This window comes from Lates calcarifer, linkage group LG5 (genome assembly GCF_001640805.2).
Source record: "Lates calcarifer isolate ASB-BC8 linkage group LG5, TLL_Latcal_v3, whole genome shotgun sequence".
Lineage (NCBI taxonomy): Eukaryota > Metazoa > Chordata > Actinopteri > Centropomidae > Lates > Lates calcarifer.
In genome coordinates this window covers 20,717,694-20,742,110 of record NC_066837.1, presented here as the reverse complement: position 1 = coordinate 20,742,110, position 24,417 = coordinate 20,717,694, and the positions used below count along the sequence as shown (strand labels likewise).

The 24,417-nt window shown below is 38.4% G+C and overlaps 3 protein-coding genes across 7 annotated transcripts; 1 reads left to right on the top strand and 2 right to left on the bottom strand.

Moving 5' to 3' along the window:
- Nucleotides 1-400: 400 nt before the first annotated feature.
- Nucleotides 401-9,579, top strand: LOC108885379 (trace amine-associated receptor 13c-like). The gene is given in 2 exon segments (XM_018679708.2): nt 401-7,549; nt 7,551-9,579. Coding segments are annotated over 2 exon segments (996 nt in total). The 5' UTR covers nt 401-7,279; the 3' UTR covers nt 8,277-9,579.
- Nucleotides 7,903-14,048, bottom strand: nsmce1 (NSE1 homolog, SMC5-SMC6 complex component). 2 transcript variants are annotated; one of them, XM_051070738.1, is made up of 9 exons: nt 13,791-14,048; nt 12,609-12,735; nt 12,230-12,351; nt 11,812-11,889; nt 11,290-11,436; nt 10,607-10,723; nt 9,998-10,124; nt 9,567-9,621; nt 7,903-7,998 (listed from the first exon to the last, which is right to left on the bottom strand). In XM_051070738.1, the coding sequence occupies exons 1-8, from the start codon at nt 14,016-14,018 to the stop codon at nt 9,587-9,589; spliced, it is 981 nt and encodes a 326-aa protein (XP_050926695.1). In that variant the 5' UTR covers nt 14,019-14,048; the 3' UTR covers nt 7,903-7,998; nt 9,567-9,586. The 2 variants fall into 2 exon arrangements, with proteins under 2 accessions (XP_050926695.1, XP_018535226.1); XM_018679710.2 differs by lacking the exon at nt 7,903-7,998 and having other exon boundaries at nt 9,489-9,621.
- An 848-nt stretch (nt 14,049-14,896) lies between these two features.
- Nucleotides 14,897-23,096, bottom strand: vps37a (VPS37A subunit of ESCRT-I). Of its 4 annotated transcripts, XM_051070736.1 has the most exons (13): nt 22,899-23,095; nt 22,618-22,768; nt 20,441-20,515; nt 19,835-19,952; nt 18,861-18,964; nt 18,365-18,593; nt 17,907-17,977; nt 17,612-17,739; nt 17,473-17,531; nt 17,289-17,357; nt 16,774-16,917; nt 16,576-16,664; nt 14,897-16,364 (listed from the first exon to the last, which is right to left on the bottom strand). In XM_051070736.1, the coding sequence occupies exons 2-12, from the start codon at nt 22,725-22,727 to the stop codon at nt 16,584-16,586; spliced, it is 1,188 nt and encodes a 395-aa protein (XP_050926693.1). In that variant the 5' UTR covers nt 22,728-22,768; nt 22,899-23,095; the 3' UTR covers nt 14,897-16,364; nt 16,576-16,583. The 4 variants fall into 4 exon arrangements, with proteins under 4 accessions (XP_050926693.1, XP_018535223.1, XP_018535222.1 ...); XM_018679707.2 differs by having other exon boundaries at nt 18,365-18,590; nt 22,618-23,096; XM_018679706.2 differs by having other exon boundaries at nt 22,618-23,095.
- Between the last annotated feature and the right edge of the window lie 1,321 nt (nt 23,097-24,417).

Below are 24,417 nucleotides of genomic sequence, written 5' to 3'. Positions count from 1 at the left end.
TTTGTCCAAACCCTTCGACCCCTTCAGGTTTCTCAACATTTCCCCCAAATTTCCTCTTAATTTGTCTCCAACTTTAATAAAAACATTTCCACACTACAGCACACGAGTGAGTGTGTCTATTTAGTCACTGGCTACAGTATACTTTAAGTTATGTTATGTATACTGCCTATAAATACTAGGGGTACTTAAAGTATACTTATGTAAGTGTGTGTGTGTGTGTGTGTGTGTATGTATATATATATATATATATATATATATATATCTTATAAGTATGTATCATTAGAACTGTGTTTTACTATAGTGCCATTAATTATCTGTTCATAATATATATTAGCATTATTTGCTGATAATTACATTAGTAAAAACCGATTTCTTCTTACAAATACACTATAGAGTTGCTACTATGCTACTATGACAAATTAAGATTTTACACACAAAACCCACGATTAACATAATGACATCTTTTAGCTAAAACGTTCCAATGCTTAAGTAGTAGTAGTTAGTAGTTAAAATTAACATTACAATTCTCTTACATATTAATGTGCCAGTAATAATAATCCAATAATATTTCTCCCTACAAGGGGCTATTCCGCACAAAACTCTTGATATTTAAAGCACACTTTGCTGTTAATACCTCTGTTCCTTCTCCAGGTAGGATTATGAATTGCAATGGAGTATTTTTACTTTGAGGTATTGCTATGTTTACTCAAGTGAAAGACGTCACTCTTCCACCATTGGCTGACCTGACAATGGAAATATTATGCAATGGAAATATTCTAAATATCTTGGTGTATTATTTTACATACATTTTCTTGTAATTTAGTATTTTCACTAGAATTTAAAATAAAGTTCTGGAGCTTAAAATGAAAGTGTTTCTAACGATGGACAGGAGGTCAAAGGCCAGTGAATGTGTGAATGACTAACAGATATCCTGTGACCTGGATGACCTGAGGAATCTTCTAAGCTTCAAGCGTTTGTGTGTTTCTGGTTTATTTACTCTTGAATCAGAAGTGTTTGCCTGTGAGGAGGGTTTTTGAGACATGGTAATCCAGTTCACCCCCCTAACTGAAGGTTAGGTGATACATGTTCAGAGGTGTACGTTAGAGAAGAAGTGAAAGACAAACATTTTTGAGTATTTTTTCATATGTGTGTGTACGTGAGTGTGAGACAAGCCTGTGTTTGAGAGAGAAAGGAGAGGGCGATGTGTTGGAGAACGAGTGGGAAGACGGAGCCAGGCTTGTCTGCAGATTTAGACCAACCTTTTCATAGAAAGAGGACACATGCTGTTTTCCTCTTTGGCCGTGCCTGACTGTATGAATTCATTACGCCTTTAGGGGAGCACTCGTCCAAAAATCAGCACTGAACCCCCCTCGCCCCCCTGCCAACCCATCAATTGGGCCTACATTTATTATTTTGACCTTTCCCTTTGCGGGGGAGTGACATCAAAGTGGATCCTCAACTTGTTCCCCTGTGAGGAGACGGAGGTGTCATCCTCACAGTGTGAGAGGCAGACTGCCAGCCTGCGCTGGTTTTGTTGTCAGTTAAGAAGAGAGACGGAGTCTGGGTCAACATAATTAAAATGAGAATCAATTAGGCTGCAGTGTATAGAAGAAGAAGTGAGTGAAACCAGGCGTGTTAATGTGTGTGGGCATGCATGTGTTTACTTATGTGTGTTTGTGTGTTTATGAACCTTTCTGACGTCCTGATCATTTGTTATATTTATGATTCATTCTTTCTTTAAATATTACACATTTTCACACCTGTTGACTTAGAAAAACATGATTATTGCAAATTCAACTTTTCATGATCATTAGCAAACACAATGCTTTTATTTATCCATTAGCTTTCCACACTTCCACACAACCTAAATATATTTTTACTTCCTTAAAATTTTGTGATGATAATTTAATTCTTGTTTATGTTCAAAACTGATAAAAGCACTGAATCCCAGGCTCACATGTGCTCAATACAAAGTGCCAATGAACAAATCAGCCTAAAATCTAAAACCACAGTTGCAATAACGGTAATTTAAGGACCTTCTAGCAAATTCCTCAGAATTTCATAAGGCAAAAAAAAGTTTTCCTAGAATGTACTGATGAGAAGATCTCTGTTCCCATAGTTCCCCACAAGCTCCACAGATATTTTGCATTAAACTGGCTCCAACTGGCAAAGTGATTTTTGACATTTGAAGGTCACAGGAGAGTCCAGATTATCAAAGACAAGAAGCAATTATGTCTCTAAAACACAAAAATTTAAGTAGTTCAAATTTTTTCAATCTGAGTAACTGATCACATTACAATTAATTCCTTTTATATAATATCACTATTTTATAGCATAAGAAATTCTATATGTATCAGTTTAAATGGAGTCAAATTTATAAATGCGATATGGTGAGTAGACTTGCTTGCACTCCATTTCGCTCATGCGTAAGAGGTAACACTTAGCTGTGGATTAAAAGCTTTTGTGTTGTTTTATTTGAGGCAGGAGCAGTGATGATGTGGTTAAAAGAAAAAGAAAAACAGACGTTGGTGTTCACCATAAATAATGGAGGCTCAGTGCTTCCTCGTGTCGCCAGTGTTTTTCTCACAGCTGTGCATGAAAACAATTTTTCATATGATACAAAATAAACAGGCCCCTTTTAAAAAATGTAATAACACTTTTTAAAAAGAAATATTTTACTTTAGTTTGATGGCAAGTTATTTTGGTTATGGTGAAGTTCACGTAACAGGAAAAGCTTAGAGGAAAAAAAGGTAAACAAACCTGAATATTATAGTTAAACTCAGATCATATCTGTAAATGTCAGTGAATTATACTGTAAATGAAGATAACCTAAGGTGCCTATTTTAGCAGTCCCTAACCTTGATATAGGGATATACGAGACACTGGAGGATCAGCAGGATGCAGTAAGAGTAAGACAGAGCCCTTTACACTGCAGCCCCTGTACTGTCCGCTCAGCTCTCCTCCGTCATCCACCCTTCAATCTTCTCCTCTCTGGCCCAAGGAACCACTGACCATCCCTGTCTTCCCTCCTTGACTGAAAACTCATCTTCTAAACAACATCGCCCTCTTCCCACTGAACAATTTAACCTCTCCTTGCTCTCTAAAAATATCCCATCTGTCTCTCTGCTCTGGCTTTAATTCTGTTTCCTCCTCAGCATTCACTCCTCGTCCTCTACTCACACCAGTGTTGTAAGGACGGCCTACTGCTTTTCCTATTTTAGGCTGCTTATTATTTTTGGACAAAGGCGACTTTGGGCCTATTTTGTGGCGGGCAACATAATTATGAATGAAATGCCTAAATGCCTGAAATATAAGATGGATGCTAATACAAAGAAAAGCACTGATGATATTGTCAAAATGTCTAAATCCTCATCATGCATAATGTGATTATCAATTACTGATTTAGCCAGGCCACTCAGTAAATTATACTGAGTACACTGCATCAATAAATTGCTTTGGACAGCTTGGATGACACACAAATAGAACTCGGGGAGGGGAAACTGAAATTAAACATAAAATTACACTAAGTATCCAAATTTTACATTATTCAAATTGAGATGTAAAAACTCACTTATTATGTTCATATAGCAAAATTGCCTTTCTATGCACTTCATGCTTATAAATTGAGTGTCTTCCTAAAGAGATTTCTAGGACCAGAGTGCAAGTAGTTGTCAAAGCTAATTAGATCAGTGTCAACTGCTTTACCAACAGGGCCATCTAGTGTCTGATTATCCAAATAACAACTCCAGTGGAGGCGAAGCCAAACTGACAGATTGAGTTTTTGTTGTGAGAGTCTGATCTGGCTTTCAGATTAAACAGTGAGCAGGTCCACAGTGTGATGAATCACTGGGTCAGTTAGTATTCATCATCAGCAGATGGCAACATTACACTAGTGACAAGAATGATCCAACATGGGAGAGTAAGAAACCATTGTTATTACATTTTAGGTTTACTGTTCAACCATCACTAGTTGAGCACAGCATAGTCTTACTGTGGCTTTAGTTTTGAGCCTCCTAAAATCCTGCTGCATCTTCTCACTTGGCTTTAAAACAGTCAAATGAGGGCAGGTGTTTACTCTTTCAGACACCAGGGAAAATCATCTTTTTGTGAACAGGAGACTCACAGCAAAATATCTAAATGTTCAATTCAAAGAACAGTCACAAAGTAGGTTTTTGAAATGTTTTTGGTGATGTTTCAAGTGTATCACGAAACCTGATGGACATTTTTGACACTTAAATTTGACATATAAGATACAATTCAGTCAAACTGTTAAATTAACCTACATTAAACAGTGATCATTTTATATCCCAATTTAGATTGGTTAGATAAAATTCAAGTTTGATGAGCTAGAGATTGATTTTGATGCACAACATTATTCTGCAAAATAAACCAGTAAAAACATGTAAAACTGCCCTCTGAGATGTGGTGAAGTAGAAAGTCATAAAATCTGACGCTTTCTATCTTGTAACTTCTGTAACAACACACACTCTCCAGTACAATAGTCCACTACCTACATCTGTGACTAAAAACTAACAACCTGGAGAAAGACTACTGAAAGAATCTCAGCTGATTGATCTCAACTAAGTTAAACTGGAATGGCTAAACCAACATTTAAATTAATATCCAAAAACACTGTATAGATATTATTTAGGAGCGACACACACACATAAAGCCATCAAACTCATCAGTACCTCAAAGGACACATTAGTTTCAACACAGAAAAACAAACATTAAAGTTGATGGCTGATGTCGTGCACCAGAGGGCCATGTTCACACCTTGTAATGATGTCTGATAACACATTAAACCACGGGTGAGTTCCAGTCAAAGGTGTTAATAAACACATGATGCAACTATTACTCCGTTTTGCAGATGTGACCACAGCTGGGTCAGAAAACCAGAAAACAATAACGTACTTTACTGTATGTGAAAAGTCGAGAGTCACAACTGCGATGAAAATGGGACAATGTCAAGATACATTAGATACAAATAATTAAGAAAAAATGTGACATTCTTTCGTCCAAATTTATACCACTGATTAATAGTTTCAAATGAGTTCATAACAGAACATGAATTAATCTGCTCAGTGACAAGAAGAGGGTGTACCACACTAAATTACATTTACACTGTTTCTCACTAGCACTAAAGTACAAATAAAACAAACTGAAATTTTTTAAGTGATGGTGGGTGTCTCCAAAGAATAGTTACATTTTCAAATGTGCAGTATATACAAATGATTTCAAACCACTGTGGCACTGACAGGAGTGTTTTATCCCAACTCCATTAAATCAACTCATTGCTTTCAGTTGCAGAAGCACACAAACACCAGGCTGATGGAAAAATATCCATAATCATGCATAAAGTATGTTAATGTGAAACATACACAAATCAGAGTTTGTAAGGTGGTAAAAACTGCCTATGGCTCCAACTCAATAAAAGCCACCAGTTCACAACAGAAGTTATCTCAAGGCACTGTACGTAAAGAACAGGTCTAGACCGTACTCTTTATCATATAAAAGCTACAGAAACAACTGACACCATTATGTGTGTCAAGATCCTGAGGCCACAGACAGAAACAGATAAATCTCCACAAACAGATAATTGTCCTGATTACTAATTACTTGCTGTTGTGACTTGGCAGTGACACTGTTACCTCTCCTGCCCCATAGATATACACAGACTGCACTAATACAAGTACAGAAGTTAACCACTGCCTGGCTGACTGCTCACAGGCCCTCTCTGATCTTTGTACATGAGCTGTGGACCATCTTGAAGCCAGTGTCTGTCAGTACAGTGCTGTAACACTGCTGCTGAGATGTGAACATCCATCTGATGTTGACTATTGAGAAGTAAACTCCCACCAACTCTCAGAACAATGTCTCCCTGTGGCCAAAAGGTTAGGGTTTGTGCTGTCTGTCAGTGGCTCATCACAGAGCTGGTGTTCAGAGTCGCAGATGTCTGCTGAGACTTCTTCATATTTTGGACTGCCTGGCCACAACTATAAAAACACCTTGTGCCTGTTTTCATGGACACCGTGGGCCTTTCTTGGCTAAACACATTCCCTCAGCACAAGCCCTGCACCAACCAACCAAAAATACACAGCTTTCCCAGCTTGGCCCTGAGTCCTGTTTAAGCACACACAGTTATCAGTCTTAATTATGATGCAACCAAAGCAGAAGCATAGTCAAGTCCCAGGTTCTAAAAACTGACTATGACTCTGTAACAATCTTAAGGAAAGTGTGGTGAATTGGCTTAAAACATTTCATTGTAGTTTGTGAGGAAAGTGGACTGTGACTAACAGTTGCCTTTAAACAGGCAAAATAGCAAGCAGAGCCTGGAGTTTCAAATGGACATCAACCTGTGAAGTCTGGGGCTGAGACTAATGATTATTTTGTCCATTACCTTGATTAAATTAATTTATTTAAATTAATTAAATCAACGGTTTCATTTATAAAATGCCTGAAAAGTATGAAAAATGTCCATTTCAGTTCCCCAGAGCCAAAACTGACATGTTCAGATTGGTAGTTTTGTCTGACCAGCAATACAAAATCCATTTGAGAGAATGGAACCAGAAAATCTTTGGTATGATTGATGATTGTATAATTTCAATTATTATTCTAAAAAAAATTATTGGTTAATTTTGTGTCAGGTAGTTAATTAAAAAAAAATCAGATTCATATCTATGCAGATTTTCAGAGCAGCATTTTTGATGTTCTTCAGTTTAATGGAAGTTTTGTTTGCAGGTTGTAGCTGAATTAAACGTCATTCTTCCAGCTTTGCTTTGTCCATTCTCTGGTTCTCTCTAAACAACATCACAACATCCATCTAGGCTGTCTGCAAACAACAAAGGATCTGACAACTGATACAAATGATAGTGTTGTAAAACTGCTGACATTAAAACTTGTATCTATCTATAAAACTACAAAAAAGCTGTGAAGTTCAGAGAAAAGTTTTGCATCAAATGTTGCATCATGAGAAAAGTGGTGAGCAAAAAAAGGGAGGAGGGAAGGTGGAAAAAGCAAGGGAGAGGTGAGGAAGAAAAGGAGAGATAAGGAGACATGTAGGAAACAACAAATAGGCTGACGGTGGGGTGGGCCAGGGGGGAAGTAAAGTAGAGAGACGGGAGAGCAGAGGAAGGAGTGTAGCAGACAGTGATGGAGAGGATGACTGGGGAGTTGAGAAGCGGTGCTGTCAGAGATAAATGAGCTGCACTATGTCTGGCATGATCAGAGAGCTGCTCGAGCTCAGTAGGTCCAGGTCACCACCTCTCCTCTGTACTGGATGATGGACGGTGTGGAGGGAGCTGAGCTCTGCTTCCCCCAGCTCCTGAACTCATCTTGCATGGGTTTAATGCGCCCTCGCACTGAGGCCGTCCTCCTCTACACGCTTTTCTCTTCAGTCGCCGTGCTCACTGTCGCTCTCAACCTGCTGGTTATCATCTCCATCTCCCACTTCAGACAGCTCCACACCCCCACCAACCTGCTCCTGCTCTCCCTGGCCATCTCAGACCTCCTCGTGGGGCTGCTGGTGATGCCGGTGGAGGCGGTAAGGTTTCACAGAGACCTGCTGGCTGCTGGGCGATCTCATGTGCGCTCTGTCTTACATTATCGGCTTCACTCTCACCTCAGCCTCTGTGGGAAACATGGTGCTCATATCCATCGACCGATATGTAGCTATTTGTTACCCTCTGCAGTACCCCAGCAGAATCACTCTCAGCAGAGTTGAGGTGTCTGTGTGTCTGTGCTGGGCCTGCTCACTTCTCTACAACGGGTTGATCTTAAAGGACCACCTCAGGCAGCCAGACAGGTACAGCTCCTGCCACGGGGAGTGCGTGGTGGTGATTAACTACGCCTCCGGTGCCGTCGACCTCGTTTTCACTTTCATCGGCCCCTGCTCAGTCATCGTCATTCTGTACATGAGGGTGTTTGTCGTGGCGGTGTCTCAGGCTCGTGCCATGCAGTCTCACGTTACAGCCATTTCAGGCAGTTCAGTTACAGTCACTGCAAAGAAGTCAGAGAAAAAAGCAGCCAGGACCTTGGGTGTTGTCATACTGGTGTTTTTGATGACTTTCTGTCCGTATTACTACCCTTCTCTTGCAGGACAGGCCACCTCAAACAGTGCTTTAGCTTGGCCCATTGTGTCCTGGGTGTTGTATTTTAACTCATGTTTGAACCCGCTCATATATACTTTTTTCTACCCATGGTTTAGAAAAGCTATCAAATTCATTGTCACCCTGAGGATACTACAGCAGGACTCCTCTCAGGCGAGCATACTTTAAAGTCACTAAACCACATTTCATGACCCACATCAAAAAATCAAACTGCTGATGATCTTATGTGAATGTGATTGTGTGTAAGCAATGCAAATGCAGGATGTGACACATGTTGACCTGTTTGATTTCACTGACATTAATATAAGTCTTATTTTATCTGTCCCTCTATCCCCCCTTCTCTCTCTCTAGAATCTCAGCCTGTCAGAATTAGGTCTCATAAATGTAATCCAGAGATGTTAATTTATCAACAGAAAATTAATCAGCAAGTTTTGATAATCAGTTAATTGTTTCATCTTTTTCAAATACAATTATTTGCTGCTTTTCTTCATCTTGCATTATAGTAAAGTCAACATCTTTGGCTTTTGGACGGTTGGATAAACAAACAAAAAAAAAAGAGAGGGGGGATTTGTAGAAGTCATCTGCAGTGTAAGGAAATTGTACATTTTTTCTGACGTGTTATAGGCAGACAAAGAATGAGGAATGAGGGAAAAAAGTCATCTGATCATTCAATAATTAAAATATTTGCTGCTACCCTGATGTAAAAAAAAAAAAAGCTTGTAAATTCACCTTTTGTTTCATGTGGTTTTAACACTCTGTCTAGCTATGGCTGTTATCTATTATTCAGCATTTTAAGTGGTTCTAAACAGACTGGCTGAACTTGATGGTTTATGTCCATGTCAGAATGTTGATGCATTTAATTTTATAACAAATACGGTTTTTATCAGATAATTCAGTCTGGAATTTAGCCACACGAAAACAGTAATATATAAGATAGTTATCGTCTCTGAGTAGTTGAGTCATGAAGAAAAAAATCTCAGTTAAAAACATGACTCTCCCTCTAACTGCCGGCACAGTTGCCTTTCTGCATCGCCTCACACTCGAGTTGAGTCGAGTATTTAGGGAACAGAAAATATTGAGGAGAAGGCAGTGTCTTAGGCTTTGGGGCGATGTATTTCACCATTATGTCAGCAATGCTATTTAACACAGGATTATCAAGGTAAGAAATGTTTAACAGCAGTTAACAGTTGCTGTGTCTCCCCTGGTTTGGTAAAACTATCAATGTTCTTTTGACAATAAAGCCTGATTTCTGTGATCAAGTCTAGTAGTAAGGTAAAGGAAGTGCAGACATAACATTTACAAAATTAGCACCACAATAACCTGTATTGGTATTGTTTTTTAGCAGACTGTTTGCATATATATTTAATAAAGACATTTCAGTAACATCATCAGTGTCATTTATTTTTGCAAAAATAAAAACTTTATATTAACAGCTTAGTTGTTGAAAATACTACATACTAAACAATTTGCTTGAGTCCTCATCTCCTGGACCGTGACTGGGGCCGTCTGACTTCTGTAATGAACAGAACAAATAGTGAGTCAAACATACAAGGAGGGAGTATGTGCTTTTGTTTTAGTCACTGCCATTCATTCTAATTCACAAATACAAAAGACTACACACAAAGGGGGACGCTGATGGGAGACAGTGCTTTTCATTAATTCTTCTTATATAAATAATTCAGAAAATTCAAGCAGAAACAACAAAATTCCAAACATATAATAACTTTACAAATAGGAAAATACAGCAAAAAGGTGAAATGTCCTGGGTTACTCTGTCAGTTCTTTAGCAAATGTATATTAACAACCGGTGGGACTTAAGAGGGACATAAATTACTGTAGGTGTGATATGTGTGTAAACAACATTCAGAAATAAATATAAATATAAATACCAGGGATTTCATGGGGCCAAAAGTCATCACAAGCCGGACACCGTGGCTCTGATCTTCCTTTAAAGTATCTGGCCACACATGGGTTGTGTATCTTTATTCCACATGCAGGATTTTCACAAATTTGGCACTGAAAAAGATACAAATCAGATTATATTAATCCAGTGAGAAAAAAATTCACTACGTAACCACTGTCAATGGAGGATAAACACAGCTGTAAAGACTAAACATGATACAGAAAGTAAAACCTGAACTGAGTTAAAACTGAAAGAAAAAAGCATCAAGCCTCATCAAAATTACATTTAAATTGTCAATCATATAAAATCATATCATTGAACAAGTACATTTTTAATCATTTCTAGCTATGTAATTAATAGAGAGCAAAAATTAGATACTGATAATGTCACTGCCCTCCAATTACAAACCTTTAACTATATGTCAACATAATAGCCTATATTGTGTTAAAGAAAAAAAAAACTGTAGCTTTATAGTGGCAGTACTTTATTGTAGGGATTTAATTTAATTAGTACATGAAAGCTTATAAATGACAGATCTGATTGTAATACAATTCATTCAAAGCTGATGCACAACAAAGAAACAGGAAACATTTACCTGGAAAGCGATGTTGCGACAGATGTGGCACACTTTGACCTGGTCTTGATACATTGCACGGATGTATGGTTCCATCTCTATAATACATCTGGTGGACAGGGTGTACTCACCCCGTTTCTAAATTAATAAAACAGAAACTGATTTCGATTGGAGTTTTTTTTTTTTTTTTTTTTTTTTAAATGGTTGGGTACAACAGCAAAGAGTCAAATTTCATCTGATTAGTGGACGATTTATCACTGAATCATAAAACCTTTTCAGTGACCTGATTTTTAAAAGGGAGGCAGTAGTTTAATCCTCCAATAAATGCACTACCCTTGTGGCCAGCAGCCTTTACTTTTTATTGCACTTAGTTTATTGTACTATCGTACTTAGAGTGACGAGTGTAACTGTTGTCAAGTCGCTGTTGTCTTGAAGTCACCTGGTTCACCACAGCTGTTCCGTGTGTATGTGTGACGAACAAACTGAGAATGCAGCCCCGACCCGGACAGAGAAGCAATGCAAACATAATCTTGCTTTATATAAGTTGCTGCTGCTGAGATGAGATGCTATGAAAGTGCTGGAAAACTTCCTGAAAACTGTAACTTTCTGTCCATGCAAAAAGTACCAACAGTTTGTAGTAAATGGAACAAAGATATTACAACCTAAATATGAAACTTTGGTGGAGACATGGTATGGTATTTTACCTCATTAAGCCATTTGTCATTCACAAATCGGTTCAAGAGGTGCTCGGTCTCGCTCTTCTTCAGCTTTTTGGCGGTCATGGTGTCAGTGCTGTTCAGGATGTCAGTGGAGGAGGCCTTGCCATTCTCAGAGCCCACAATCAGGTCCATCTGAATTGGAACAACTCAAGTTAGTGATGAAAAAAACAGTCTTATAACTGCTGACACACATTCCATTGTCATAAATATATGATTCATAACAAAAATGTAATAGAAAATACTTTTCCTTATAGCAGTGAAGTTATATTTTAGGTATTATGTGACATGTGAGATATGTGATCCGATATTAACACAATGATAGTATTTTCTTATGAGACTGGATTGCATTTCAATTTACAGGCATTTTTTTTCTTTCAGGTCACTCTGTAAATAACAGGACAACCCAACAGGGATGTGACAGTCAGCTTCATGTTTCAGGGTTTTATACCTGTTATGCTGAGTGTGAACAAAATGTTTCTGTGCAGGATTTTCCTTCAGTGAACTCACCGTTTTCCTGAACAGCTCCAACTCGTTGTCGGCATAATCTGATGACATTCTGGTGACATTGGTCTCAGCCATGTTCACCTGGTCAGGATTGGAGTGAACAATGATGCCTCAGTTAGTTGGTCGCACTTGTGACGCAGACAACTTTCTTCTCACATTATAGGCTTATAAATCAGTTTATCAATTTGCAAATATTTGTTGAATTTCAAAACTTCCCACCCAATGTCAGTCTCCATGAGCACATGCAGGCAGTGTGTGGCCTACTAAAGTTGTGCTTCACATCCCTAAATCTGTATACTGTGACTATACAGGTTCTTGTCCTGTGATGCTCATTATCTTTACAAACCAACCAAAATTTGTGTGACATCAAAACATTTGCTAATTAAAAAATATACCCAGTACAGGAATTAAAGAGACTAACCAAGGCATAGTATTGCTGACCGTTGTCCTCAGACATCCCTTTTCTAATCTGCATGAACATGGGCTGCAGCCTTGAGTTGATGGTATCAATGAAATCATCCAATTTGTCAGGGGTGCACTGTGCTGCAAAAAAGATAAAAAAAGGTCTTGTGAGATCATATTTGCAGGGCAAATGTTTATGTAGAGAAATTCAGAGTTTATTTTGTTTATGTAGAAGCAATGAAAATATCCATTTTAACTTAAAATCATTAAAATAATTAAGATAGTTTACTGAGGGAACTTTTGGTATCTCTACTCTAGTCATTCAGGGATCTGTCGCCTGACACTGATGTGCACTCTGAGTTACTCTGGATTCATTGTATTTATGTAAAAGGACTCACTGCTGTGTGTTTCACAGCAATGCTGATAAAGAGCCCTTGCTCCTTGTTCGTCAACGATGCCATTGGCCATCATGGTTTGTAGAAACCTTCGATGGCTGTCTCCCATCTGTTGTGACATGTCTCTGGACTGAAAAAGACAAACATAGAAATGTTATCTGTATGGTCTTAAAATAAATAGGGAAATGGTTCTTAAGTAAGTACAAGTACAAGAGTCAAACACTCTCACACTCAATAATCACTTGTTGTTTTATAAGGCACAGAGAGGTTCCTACAGAAGCTTTAGAGGAACATTTAGGTTAAACACAGTTGAAGGATAATAAAGAAAAGCATGTTTTAACCAGAATCTTCTTGAATCTAAGGACAGAGAGGACATTTTTCCTTTTTACAAGGAAAACATGAACATTAACTGTAATATCAAAATAATTTGAGTATCTTTGCATTTTAGACTGTTGGTCAGACAAAACACTTAGGGCAACACCTAACAATTATTTCCATTATTGATTAATTTGCTGATTATTTTATTAACTGATTAGTTTTCATAATGTTGCCTATTAGACTACCCAGTGCAATTTCCCAGAGACTTTGCATCTTTATTTGTCTCGTTTGTCTGATGAACAATCAAAACCCAAAGATTTTCAGTCCATTGTTATTCATGACAAAGAAAAACATGAGATTCTCTCATTCAAGAAGCTGAAACCAGATAATGCTTGCTATTTTCAAAAATGACAACAACAATTATTTGATTATCAAAATAGTTGCAGATTCATTTAAACTTGTATTGGACTGCATTAGGATAAGCTTGATGAACCTAATAAACCAGCAACATCCAACGGGTCACAGACTTCAGACATCAGGTAATAATTGTAAATTCAACGTTAGCTAGCTAATTTTAGCTAGCTAACAAAACAGGTAGCCATTTCCATGGCCATAAATGCACATTTAGGACCAATGACCAATACTCGAGTGGCTAAATGAAGATAAAAATAATGTAAAGTTAAGTTCTATCAAGTGTTTCAACAGCCCTGAGGTCAGCTAACTGTCAGCTAATCTGCGCCGGCGGAGAGTTAACGTCGGTTAACGCTTCGCCTCGGTTGTTTCCTGTTTAATTTTATGGTAATATGCATTTTGAACACTTTGTAGAAACGAGTTGTTTAAGTTAACAAAAGTCACAAACAAGCTTACCAGCTCGTCTGAAACACTCCGCGCCTTCCTGCTATTTCCCCCTCCTCTTCCTTCTTCTGCTCTTTTTAGACTTCCGGTAGTTTGTAATGTAGGGTGAATTACCGCCACCTGGAGGAGATCTACATGTGGCGCTGCGGAGGGTACACGGTATTTACAGTCTATGGGAGAGTATAGTAAACAACGATATTTCTTTAAAAACTCAAAGCAGTGTATAGTAACTGATGACATCGTTGATGCCGTGTATAATATCAGTCCTGGGGGAACAGTTTACTACAGAATGAGACCTTTTACTTGTGACATTGAAAGTATATTTGGCTGAAAATACCTCTGATGACACACATCAAGTCAGTGTGGACAGATGGTGACTTGACAGTAATAACGTGATTTTTGTATTTAGTTTTGATATGTTTCAAGGCTTGGCTTCTTGTATTGTGTTGGCTTAAATTTCTATACAACAGCAAAAACCTTACCATGAGTATTTTCCCATCAGCTGTGTGTGTGTGTGTGTGTGTGTGTGCTTTCATGCTGCTGCAAAACTATGAATGTAACTTAAAGCAAACAGTAAACATCCTGTATTTGTTATTTAAAAATATCCTGAATTGACGTCTTGTCACAGAGTGATAGTGGTCATTCAAATTTTAGTCCAACTTTACTGTGTCAACTGTTACTTTGCTTCACAAATGTTTCAGTTCTCTATTTTTGGTTGCATGATGTGTTTAAGCTGGAAGTTGTCTTTTAACACCTTTAACTGGAATGCATCTGTGGTTTGACGTGTTAAGGAGGAGTGTGAATACACTCCTTTGGCAGCATGATGCACAATACAACAACTGTAAGACAACTGTAATAACATCCTCTAAGGTTTTTGGCATCACCTTTCATCTGGAAAAATAAAACTGGACTTTAAGGCCCATTATGAACCCTCACCCTAAAACAAAGCACATTTAGAAGACACCAGAAGACACCTTACCAACATTATACAGGAGATGTGTTGATAATACTAGGATGATACTATTTTGTGGGATACAATGAGAAACTTAAGTTTAAAGGTGATGATGTGCATATTGCTTGTTCTGAGATTTATCAAACAGCATGTACAACAACCCCGATTTATTCTAAATGCTTTATTACTCTAACAAATTAAATAAGAACATATAATACAAGGTGTCTGAGTCTTTGATTACAATATAGCCTATTATTAACATTATTTAAATACAGTATCCAATGTCATCGACTTTTACTGCAGCATTTAACCTAATATTCCTCAACGCAATCGCAAAATTTCTGAGGCTCCTCATCAAACATTTCAAGTTCAAAAGGTGTCATAAAATAGTCAGGTTGTCATTATCAGCAAAAAATGGTCACCAGCATGTTTACATACACAAAAATAATTTGACTATTGTAAAAGCATGGAATTAAGGTAATAGTGTGATTAAACCGTTTATATGGTTTACAGGTTTACAGTACTCTGATTTCCGCTTAAGAAGACTTTTATATATAATCTGTTTACTAAACTCCTGAATGTCTGAAATAATCTGTGGTCACCGGTGTTTGTTTCCTGCACTAATATAACCACTGACAGTAACTCAAAAAACATATAACTGTTACATGTTATTTGGTCTGTTACTTGGTTGTGTCGACTTTGAAGCAAATTTGTAACAAAGTAAATAGATCAGTACGGTGCTATCAGAGTATTGCCTTAATGTGTTTAATCAAGTTATTAATGTATATGCAAACACAGTGATATTTAGAAATTGCTCAAGGGGGAAAACGCAACAACTTCATAAAGAATCAACCTCCTTCCGCAGTTGAAATGCACAGTTTAAATTTTGTTAGTCCGAGTCAGTAACACTGCCCTGTCCTTGCTTCTTCTTTTTTTTTTTTTTTTTTTGTTAAATTACAAAGAGGATTGACCTGGACAGATTGAGAGTGACGCACTGTGGCGACTAGAACAACCTTTCCAATGTAAACAGGAGATTTAACGTGCAAAGGTTGAGCCTTGTGTCTGTCCAGCAGGAATGGGGCCTTTCTGGGATAATACAGCAAGGACAGGACAATGATCTCAGAGTCCGGAAGTACAGACACTGACATGTAGTTGATCATTGCGTGGAAAAATGTAAGACTGGGAATAGTGGCCTAAGCAATTTGTACTTTCTGTCAAATGTGTTCACATTACCGATCACTCTGATCAGGTGCACTTAACGTGACATAAATCCTGGACAGAAACAAAACTCATTGTCATCGCTGTCGAGTCAAAACTGGACAAACAGAATGTGCAATAAAAATTATCCACAATGTGATCAATCCTTAGTAATGTGGTTGAACAGCTAGGCATGTGTGTCATTCTTCCAGTTTTGGCCTCTTGTGATGACTTAACAGCTTCTCCATTTTGCTCTCACACGATCCAACTTCGGCTGTTTATTTTTTAGCCCAGATCTGAGAACAACAGGCTTCTCTTTTATTTAGCCCATCTTCCTACTTCTCCAAAGTGGGCAATTGTTGACTCAGTGTGCTTTTCATCCTCTCTAATGTCTTTTTCCTTTTAGTTGGCAGCAGTTGGCTGAGAAAACACCAAACCTGAGGAACCAAATGTAAAAAATAGAATGAATGACAACAACAAATTGATTTTCCACGAAACAAATTGAGGGAAGTTTAGGTGTAAACAAAAACAACAAGGACTGCCTGTTGCCAAACTGCCCGCTGAGTTCCCTCTGACAGTCTTGTGATTTGATTTGCAACTGATCCTGTAAATTGTCTGTTTGTCTGCTTATATGAGTGTATGTTGTACCTCATGTTCTAGTGGCTGGTAGGAAACTGTCCATGTGTGTTGATGGACTGTTGCAACTTCTCCTCTTTGGCCCTTCTGCTGTGGCAAAGCTGTTGAATAACCCAAGAGCCATCAATCCACATTTCTTCTTCTCATGTTATGTGCTGCACTTCTGATAACATTCAGACAATAAAACCAATATACTACAATTATATTCACCGTTCTCTTTTCCATGAAGCTGGTCAGGAATTCGTCTATGTCGGTGCGGCCCTCCAGGAAGTTTTCAGCCGTCTCCTCCGACTCCTCCTCTGCCTGGTGGGCTGCGACTTTTAACCGAGCCTGTAAAGTACTAAGACTGCAACTCTAGCAGAGGACATGAGACACTTCAGTAAGAAAAAAGAGCAACAGAACTTTTCAGTTTAAAGACATGTTCAAGCATGTTTCGGGTTGGTCTCCTAAAACTCTTTGACACTTCCTCCTTTGGTTTCCTCCATTTTACAAGGTAACAACAATGTGATCTTTCCTAAAGTACAACAATTTGTTTGAGCTCCTACAATTCAAGAAACAACATAATTTGGCCACAATCAAAAATTAAGAGTCAAAAATGAAGATAAAAGTCAAAAATAAACTTGAAAGCATGTCTTTTAACAGGCTATCAGAAGCTTCCATCCAATAATGTCTGCTCTAAAAACCTGTTATCAATCGAACATAGTGTGATGAGTTCAGCCTCTTACCTCACTGAGTTCATGCTGTCTCTGCATCTTTGTCTCAAAGGCTGACTTCATCTGAGTCAGCTGTTCGTACTGTCAACAGAGCAAACAACCCCCACCATGATTAATCTCCTGAACAATGGCATGAATGGGTTTGTTTGTTGTCTATGTGTGTGTGCAGTTAAAAAGACATGACACAGGAACTAACCTTGTAGAGCATTTCTTCTCTTTTTCTTTCCAACTGTGGCTCCATCTGAAGGTTCTTCTCTGTAAATGACAAAAAGAAATGTTCAGGTATTTGTAAAGCTCAGCTCAATTAAAGTGACTGGGACATGGGAGGAACTTACTAGCCATGTCCACTATACTGGTGACCAGCTCTTCTTTATCAGTGGTGATCTGCTTGAGCTGTGGTAAACTCACAAAGAACTCCAGTAGCACATCCTCGTTTTCAGACATATCTGACAACTGGGTCAGACTGTGGAGGTGCAATGGGTGACATCAAGAGAAAAAAAAAGACATCAATGATGAGTAGAGAAGAACATTTTCCCTTACCTCAAACATACATTGTAACTTTATTAAACAATGTCATAATAATAACTTATCAAACAGATTGTAAGATGACAATATTTTGGAATACTTTACTTCATGTCACAGAGTTCAGGAAAAGACTCAGGAATCTCAGGCATCTTGTACATATGTCCATTCAGTCCAGCCTATAAGAAACACCAGTAGTGTTAGCGAGTCAAATTCTTCAATGAACCTGGTTTCTACGTTACCACTAGATTTTTCTAAACCCGACTGATGAGTTGCAGGAAAAGATATTTAAATTGAAAGCCAGGCTCCTCCCTTGAACAGGCTCAAAAATCGCAGGTTGTCTGGGTGTCAGAGTGCTGGCTCTACTGCTTACTTTTATCATAGATATTCTTTATCTGAGTCGGTGAACCTGGTGCTTTGCAAACTGTCAAATGCTTGGTGTGGCATTTGCTTTTCAAAACACTAAAGCTAGAGGGTGTGTTCTGTTGTGTTAAGGCATGACAAAAGCGTGTGCGCAGAATGGATGTTACCACCCCACTTGTGTACATTGTCCATTATCAGTGTACCTGTGAGTCTCCAGTAGGTACAGGCAGCGGCAGGTCAGTAATCAGTCCATATGGAGCTGGAGCACGAGGAGGCCCGTGGGCACTATCGACCCCTGGATGAGGCATGGGAGCTGGAGAGGGAGCTGGGCCCGGACCAGGGGGCGGTGTCTGACTGGGACCCATGTGACGAGGACCGTAGTGGAAAGCCTGAGTGGGGTAAGGAGCCATGCCTGAAGGCTTGTACATACTGCTGTGATACAAAGGGGAGGAAACAAGATCATTTTACCTAAGTACAACACATGTAGAAAATCAGAGCAAGGGATATTTTGTTTGCAAGCTTTACTTTATAAATCGTATTCACCAAGATTTTAATTACCAGCTACAATATTTCAATAAAGCCCAGGTTGCAGAACATGAATTTTCTGTTCTAATGAGAGTGTAATGACAAAGTAGTGGGTCACAAATGTCTGATAATCTCCATGACTGATATTCTCCATGAATTCAAGATTAAACTCACTATGGAAAGCCAGCAGGACCAGTAGACATCAAGGCAGGAGGACTTTTCCAGAACTCATCCAGCAGACTCTGAATAACCTTACCCAGATCTGAGTGCATCCCAAACTGCAACATACACAAAAAGTGAGAATAACATCAGCGAAAAGTATGAACTAACAAAAGAACTTACATAAAATAAGAGCATCCTTGATTGAGAAAAAGCGAGAAAAAAAAAAGTTGATATTTTTACAGTTGACCAACACTATATCTGCATGCACAACAAACCAGGTTATTGGGAGGAGTAAGGAAAAAAGCCCTTTCACTTTTGTTCAGATATAAGAAATAGTGGCTGGGATGTTGAGGGGTCAAATGCTTGACAGACATAGATAAGAAATCTGTGTTGGAATCATGAATACAGGAGATGAAACACTGTATGTTCATTGTAAACATCATATCCTGTATACTTTTTCTCCTGGTAAGATAGTGAGAGCATTTGAACTGAGGATGTAGTAAGAGGACAGGCTCTGTGCTGAGAAATCACACTTTCTCACTGTTCACAGGGGTCTGAGTATTGCAAAGGCCCGTTCGGCTGTGGAAACCACCATACTTTTACTTATTCATTTCAGTTTCAGTTTTAGTCAGTTGTGATTTAATCATCTGGGTTACAACTATGAGTAATGATCTTGCCATTCATGACCTTGCTCCATATTAAGCTTCCACAGTGATCATGTACCTGTGCTGAGTTTTCTTTACTGTTTCTCTTAATCCTTTACATGTACAAAATCAAAGCCATGTTCATGAATTTTACTTATAGTTAACAACATTTATGTACAACAAGAGAGGCTGTGTTGCTCAGTGACAGTAGTCATGTTTCACATCATAGATCTGAAAAAAATACACCCACTCATCTCCTTTTCTTCAACGTTCCTGGAAGCTACACAAGAAACCAAGTTTGGGGACCACCAGCGTCAATTAAAAGCCTAGACAACTACTTACATTAGTGATGAGAGGACTAGTGATCATGGTGCCATTATTGCTGTCGACTAAATGATGACCAACGGGGGGATAGACACTAACCACTGGCTTCTCCTGAGGGAACTGAGGAGGTAGCAGACTGAAAGAAAGACAGAAAATGGCACAGTATGCCAACTTTAGCTCTGAGGATTGACAAGATGATATAACAAGATATACAATATGTAATATATATTAATACTGTAATATGGTTTTATGGCAGTGTAATATTTTTTTCATTTTATTTCAAGCACTACACTCTATGAAGCTTCACTGGTGATAAAAATGGAAGCCTTATTTATTTTTCTTGTCCATCTTCTCTAACGGGTGAAAATGTCCATTTTAATCTAGCTTCTAGTGTAATGCCGCTGGTCCTTTAGCTTTAGTTTCATCAACGGAGCACAGGGTTCACCTCCTCTTCTCACACAGCACATTAGTTATAAATAAAGAACAAATTCAATGACCTGTGTGTCCTGTGGTTAATTAGTTTTCCAACCGTAGTCAGTATTCCAACCACATCAGTGGCTGGGGGACAGACTGACTGCGAAACAGGCCCGCTCCCTGCTTCTGATACTCTCACGCTGTACTCACATGTTAACACTAATGGTGGAGTTGTTGACTGTAAAGGGTATTCTGTATTCAACATCCTTCTGGATCTCTGCAAGGCTGTTGAGAAAGAGAAGCACAGGAATGTCACGGTATGTAATCTTGAATCTGTCGTGATGATTGGCACATATTAGAAAACGTATTATATGTCTACCATGAATGTTTATGATCTGCAAGTTTGGAGAGAGATAGATTCGATAAAAGAGACGTTTAAAGTCTGTTGTCACACAGGATCTCTACCTCTTATCAAAACAATGTAACAGTAAGTGTTACAGCACATATATTGTACTTCATATAATTACATTTCCTAAAAAATGTATTACAGTTTATGAAAGCAAATTAATGTTTAAGCACAACAAATTGAGTATTTTTCTGATATTGTAACTAGTTATATCTGCACTTGTAAGAAAACAAGAAATTTAACTTATATACTTTTCATGCAGATTTATGTCTTTTTTCCTAGTTTAAAATCATTCTGAAATTTTTACCAGTATCTGGCAACTCCCATGATCAGTGTGCCCAAGGCTGATCACAGTGTTTATACTGTATGTCTCATTGCATTACCACTGTATGGCTAGATTTCAGCAGTGACAATCATCTACTATTACTATATGCAAGAACTCTAATGCTGCTACAGCTTACTGTAGTCATCACCACAAAAAGTTTATATCAACTTCAAAGAATGTCAGTGGCTAGCAATGTTGATATTGATCCCAAAGTCAACATCAGATTTTAAAATGACCAGGACCTCTCAAAACATGCCTAACAATCAAGCATTTACTCTTACAAAACGCCAGATATAGCCTGTTTAGTTTATTGCAGGACTAAAACCTTTGGTGAGGCAGTTGTTAGCTCCTATGCTCTGAACCGCTGCAACAGTTTGTCTGCGAACCTAAGAGCAACTGGCAGTGTTGTAATCTTTAAATGTCAACTTAAACCCTACCTCTACAGCCTGGCTTTTGATTAAGTATGGTTTATGGACATTGCTTTTATTTATTTATTGTCCTGCTTATCTAACTTACTTTATTGTTAATATCATGATTATTGTATATTACTGTAATTTCATTGTCAGCATTTCTATTTGTTTTATCTTTTTGACATGTTCTGTCTTAGTATTGGCTTACCAGTCATCTGTAAAGCACTTTGAACTGCTCCAACCTGCATGAAAACTGCTATACAAATAAAGTTGTTGATTAATTGTTGAGAGCTGCATTTCAAGAAGCCCTGGCTTTACCCCCTGTCCTGTACACAGTCTTTGAAAAGTTTGAATTCTCTTTCCCCATCCGCCTACTCCATAAAATCACCACCAGGCCATGATCAGCAGTTCCCACAGCACATTAGCCTTATGGTCTGTACAATCCCATGAACTGCACTTCCGTAAGAAACGCACAGTAACAGTGTAATCCACGCTCAGCATACTTTACAGGAGGGTGATAACTGTGATTTAACGCATCTAACAAGAGTTAACAAGACATGAACTAAAAAATACAGTCTGTTCATGCGGACTGTTAATTTCTAACTGAGTAGAAAGATAAAAACAAGTCACTGAGACAGAGCGCCCTAGTAAACAAAGGCTAATACTTTAATCTCCACATCTAATTAGCAAGCTCCTACTAAAACTACATGCGTGACGAGATGGCTTGACAAACACTGGTGTGATCACAGGACTGACCGGCCTGCCACAACTTGTGTCATCAACCCTAAAAATAGACGCAGTAACTGTCACTGTGTGACTTGATTAGCTAGCCAGCTAACACGGCGCCCTGGCAAAACACATCTAGCTGGTTAGCTTTGAGGAACTGTTAGCAATCACTAGCCACTTCACACTCACAATGAAGGATGTCAAAGCAGTGGCTGTGGGCTCACGTAAAATGGTGTGACTCCTGTGGCATTCTGACATATTTACACAACGAAAAATGAGGCTATTTGTTAGCCTAACGTGTTTGCTGACTTAACGGTGAGCCAAGGTGGCTAGCTACACTAGGTAAACATCAGATGTGTGTGTAAACTGGTTCGACATGTTCGACTAATTAACGATGGTTAAGTGGCCAGGAAACGCTGTGGTGGTAGTATTTTCGGTATGAAAAAGTAACGTTAATGTTAACAAGCTAACGGGCAGCAACAGGGTCTGGTTTTAGGTGACCGGTCGCCGTGCGTATTACCTGGGGTGAGCGGCTTTGAGCGACTCGATCTGCCGCTGTCTTTGTTGCTGTAGGCTGTTCAGAGGAGGGAGAGGTCCGGAGCCTTTGGACAGGGGGAAAAGCCAGTTCATCCTCTCCTGGCGAAACCACGGGCTGAACTTGGTGACAGGGGCTAAAGGCCGACAACAGACGGAGACCAAATGGAAGAGAGAGCATGAAGAGCGCACGGTGAGGAGATTTGTGGTGCTAACTGCCGCTAGCTGTCTGACTAACACTCGGTTTGTTATCCACACGAGGCTTACTTTGTAGTTACGTTACAAAGTCAGATGGCATATCCACGTATGTCGGATAAAATGTCAATTCCGTTTTATCTCCGTGGGTTTCTATGTAATTTTAGTACTGTCATTAACATTAGTGAAGCGAGAGATAATTACAGCTAAAGGAAGACAACAACCTTGCGACTAAAAGCTTGATCAACTTATTTACGTATTACGTCACGCAGCAAGTGTACGTCAAACGCAGCTTCCTGTTTTCAGCATTATAAAAAATTATAAATCTAAAAGTATAGATATGAAATGTTGTAAATGATTGATTTAAAACAAAAAGAACACTGTAGAGAACTCCTTAAAAAGTTAAGAAAATTCTCCGATTTTTTTCCCTAGCAAAAGTTGAATTCATATTTAATATACAGAATCAGAATCTGGAATAACCAGATGCAGTTTTTTTTTCCCCAAAATCTTTGTCAAATCTTTGTCAGTTTGTCAAATCAGTGACACTGAGAATAACTTCTGGTAAAGTTCAGTACATTGAGCTGTGGTCTATTTATGCGATACAAGCAGGACCCTGTGGGGACAGTGTTGGATTGAATGGTAGACCACTCAACCCTGGAAACCACAAGGATATGACAGCACAAGGCAGGACTCAAACATGTTACTAATATCAGCAGCTAGTGACTGGATACATCATTCAGAGATCAAACAATGGCTCAATCTGCTTTTGCCAGTGGCTCAGCTTCTACAACTGAATAATATGGAAGAACACCTACATGTCATGGGACAAGGTGTGACCAGTCAGGTGAGAACACCTGTGTGGGTGTAACATAGACATGTAGGGAGGGGCTTTACAACAATACATTCTGATGTCACACACAGGTGTCATTCATTAAACTATTAAGCTTCAGTTTAAGGGTCCTGGTATTGGTTGCTACAAGTATTCATGTTAATATTTAGCATAGAAATATTTCTTTCTTTCTTTTATTAATTTATTTTTTTATTTTATTATTTCCCACCATTTTACATAACACAGGCTAAGGAATAGCACCACTACTCCTTGTGGTTAGCTTCTCTAATTACCTTGAACTGACATAAACATATGACATAAAAATTCCCAGTCAATGTTGCTTGAAAGTTGTTACATAAATCAGGAATTTAACATCACTAATATGATCAGCAGTATTACAGAACGCCCTTATTTTAATTTTACTTTTGAGCTACTACCAGTTCTAATTTCTCCACAGAGAAGAAAATAAAAGTCATCAATGACAGAGAACATCACTGTACAATGAAAATCTTCAGCAGGACTACAACTACCAGCTGCTTTGATAATATATATATATATATTATTATATTTTAAAATCCACTCATTTCACAGCTGAACGATTATCTGATCATCAAAACTGTGGCTGAGTAAACCTTGGCCATTTTATAATTTCTTAGCAGTATCTAAGAAATGGAAAGTTAGTAAGTAGTTTCACATTTTCAGGAATTGTTTCAGTTGCAAGTAGCTAATTCAACATGTTTTTTTTTTTGTTTTTTTTTGTCA